Genomic DNA, 2,181 nt, shown 5'->3' with positions numbered 1-2,181 from the left:
ACTTCTTAGAAAAAATCAGTCACACCAAATTTGCATGACCGGGTCAGCCGATAAGGCCAGTTATCAAATCCGATTCGCCATTCAAAAATAAATGAATGAGAAACATTACCAGTTGTTGATATCTTCTATGGACGGGCGTAGGTATATGCTGATAATTAATTTTATGCGAGCGGAACCATTGTTCGTGCGATAAATATCAACAGGAAAAGATTGTATACATGATGTTGATTGGTTCTTTAAAATCCGTAGCGCCATTGTCAGAATTTGTTCCACCAGCCGTAACGTCACTCAAGCATACTAAGTAGTTAGAGACGCTACTGTGTAGATAGCGCTTTATTCTCCACTACAATTAACAAATATTATGTACGGTAACTTGTAACCTGTTATCAATTGGATTTAGTGGATACTTAAGTCATAGAAAACATGTCTATATATGGTCATGGGTTACAACTAACAGTTCTACTAGATTCGATATTTGTTTGTATCATATCTGTAATCATAGGCTTCGTAGATTCACCTGTTACGTCACACGCTCTAGCCGCTCTATAAATTCCGTGTTAAACTATTTCTATTCTCAGTTTGTAATCAACCGTCTTAGAATATAGAAGTTCCTCGCTCCCAGTGGATTCTCGACAATTGAATCTAAACAGTGACATAAGTTTGTCAGAAAGTTTGTTTTAAGAACATCCAACCTGCGGCAAAGATCGTTTATCACCGAGTGCCAGACGTCGTCGATGAACATCTCAAGAGATTCCAAGGAATAACATTAACTGCCAAGTGTAACGCAGAATCATCATGGCCGGCAAGAGTAAAGGGGCTAAAGGAGGGAAAGGAATAGGAAAATCAGGCGCCAAGCGTCACCGTAGAGTTCTTCGTGATAACATCCAAGGAATCACTAAGCCAGCTATCCGTCGTCTGGCCCGTCGTGGAGGAGTCAAGCGTATCTCTGGATTGGTCTACGATGAGATCCGAGATGTCTTGAGGATATTTTTAGAGAACACGATTCGTGACGCTGTCACCTACACCGACCACGCCAAAAGGAAGACTGTCACCGCCATGGATGTCGTCTACGCATTGAAACGTCAAGGCCGTATGATCTACGGTTTCGGAGGTTAATTTTTCTACTCTTCCATCGAGCGTCAAATGAAGGAGTCATTATTAAAGACGTGGTTTAGCGATATCAGGATGGAGTTAGAAAAGTCGGGGCCTATTCATTTATTGAGGTGTGCAAAACTCATGACACTCTAACAGGACGTATCAAGTCCGAAGAACGAGCGACGTCAGTTTGTTGGAATGGACTCCACAAATCAAGCTTTGCTCGCACAACAGCGGTGTGAATAGCCATCGGCCATCTTTGTAATAGTAAAAAGCCTTAAATTGATAAGTACAATGATTTATGATCGTGAATATAACTGATTTTATGATTAATGATGTTATAATATTCTTTTGTTTAGCGTAAGTTTAAAACATTATTAAATGTAATAATTATAACAAGTACCAAAAATTTGACAATACTTATTAATTGTGTAATTATGTCTTTAGTTCTTAAGATTTTTTTATAATTGTTGTAATGGTTATCAAGTCATTCCAATCTTATTTTAAACGATGAGATTATTTAAATAAATTATTGGAATAAATATGATTCAAGATTAAAACGAGTATTGCTTATACCCCTCATTCTTCAGACGTAAAAGTGTAAAGACATGGTTAGTTATTAATCAAGTGTAGATACCAGAAATTAACGAGATCTTTATCTTAATGAAAATTTTTTAAAAAATATCTTTATTCATTAGTTATCAACAGGGGAATATTATATATGTATATATATATATATATATATATATATTTCAAATTCGTAGCAGCAACCACTTGCTATATACCCTATATTCACTTAAAGATGAATTTGTCCACAAAAGAAAATCATTTATCGTCAGAATTTTTTTCACCAAGTTATGACAATTTTTCAAAAAGCTAATCTCTTTCCTTTTTTAATTTCCTGATTTCTTGCAAAGCATTTGCACACAGTAAAAAAATTGTGTTAAATACGGTCCACACAAAATTAGTGTTAAAATTCAACACACTTTTGTGTTAAAATGACGCAAACTTTGTGTTAAAACAACACAAAGTGTGTTAGATTTTAACATTAATTTTGTGTGGACCGTATTTAACACAGAAATTGTG

The 2,181-nt window shown here is 35.4% G+C and overlaps 1 protein-coding gene across 1 annotated transcript; it reads left to right on the top strand.

The window, feature by feature from the left end:
- The first annotated feature begins 795 nt into the window (after window positions 1–795).
- LOC134529917 (histone H4) lies at window positions 796–1,116 on the top strand. The gene has a single exon (XM_063364474.1). The coding sequence runs from the start codon at window positions 796–798 to the stop codon at window positions 1,114–1,116; it is 321 nt and encodes a 106-aa protein (XP_063220544.1).
- Window positions 1,117–2,181: the final 1,065 nt, after the last annotated feature.

Source organism: Bacillus rossius, chromosome 2 (assembly GCF_032445375.1).
Source record: "Bacillus rossius redtenbacheri isolate Brsri chromosome 2, Brsri_v3, whole genome shotgun sequence".
NCBI classification, from domain to species: Eukaryota; Metazoa; Arthropoda; class Insecta; order Phasmatodea; family Bacillidae; genus Bacillus; species Bacillus rossius.
Note: the sequence above shows the minus strand (reverse complement) of the source record. Positions and strands in the feature narration are given on the sequence as shown.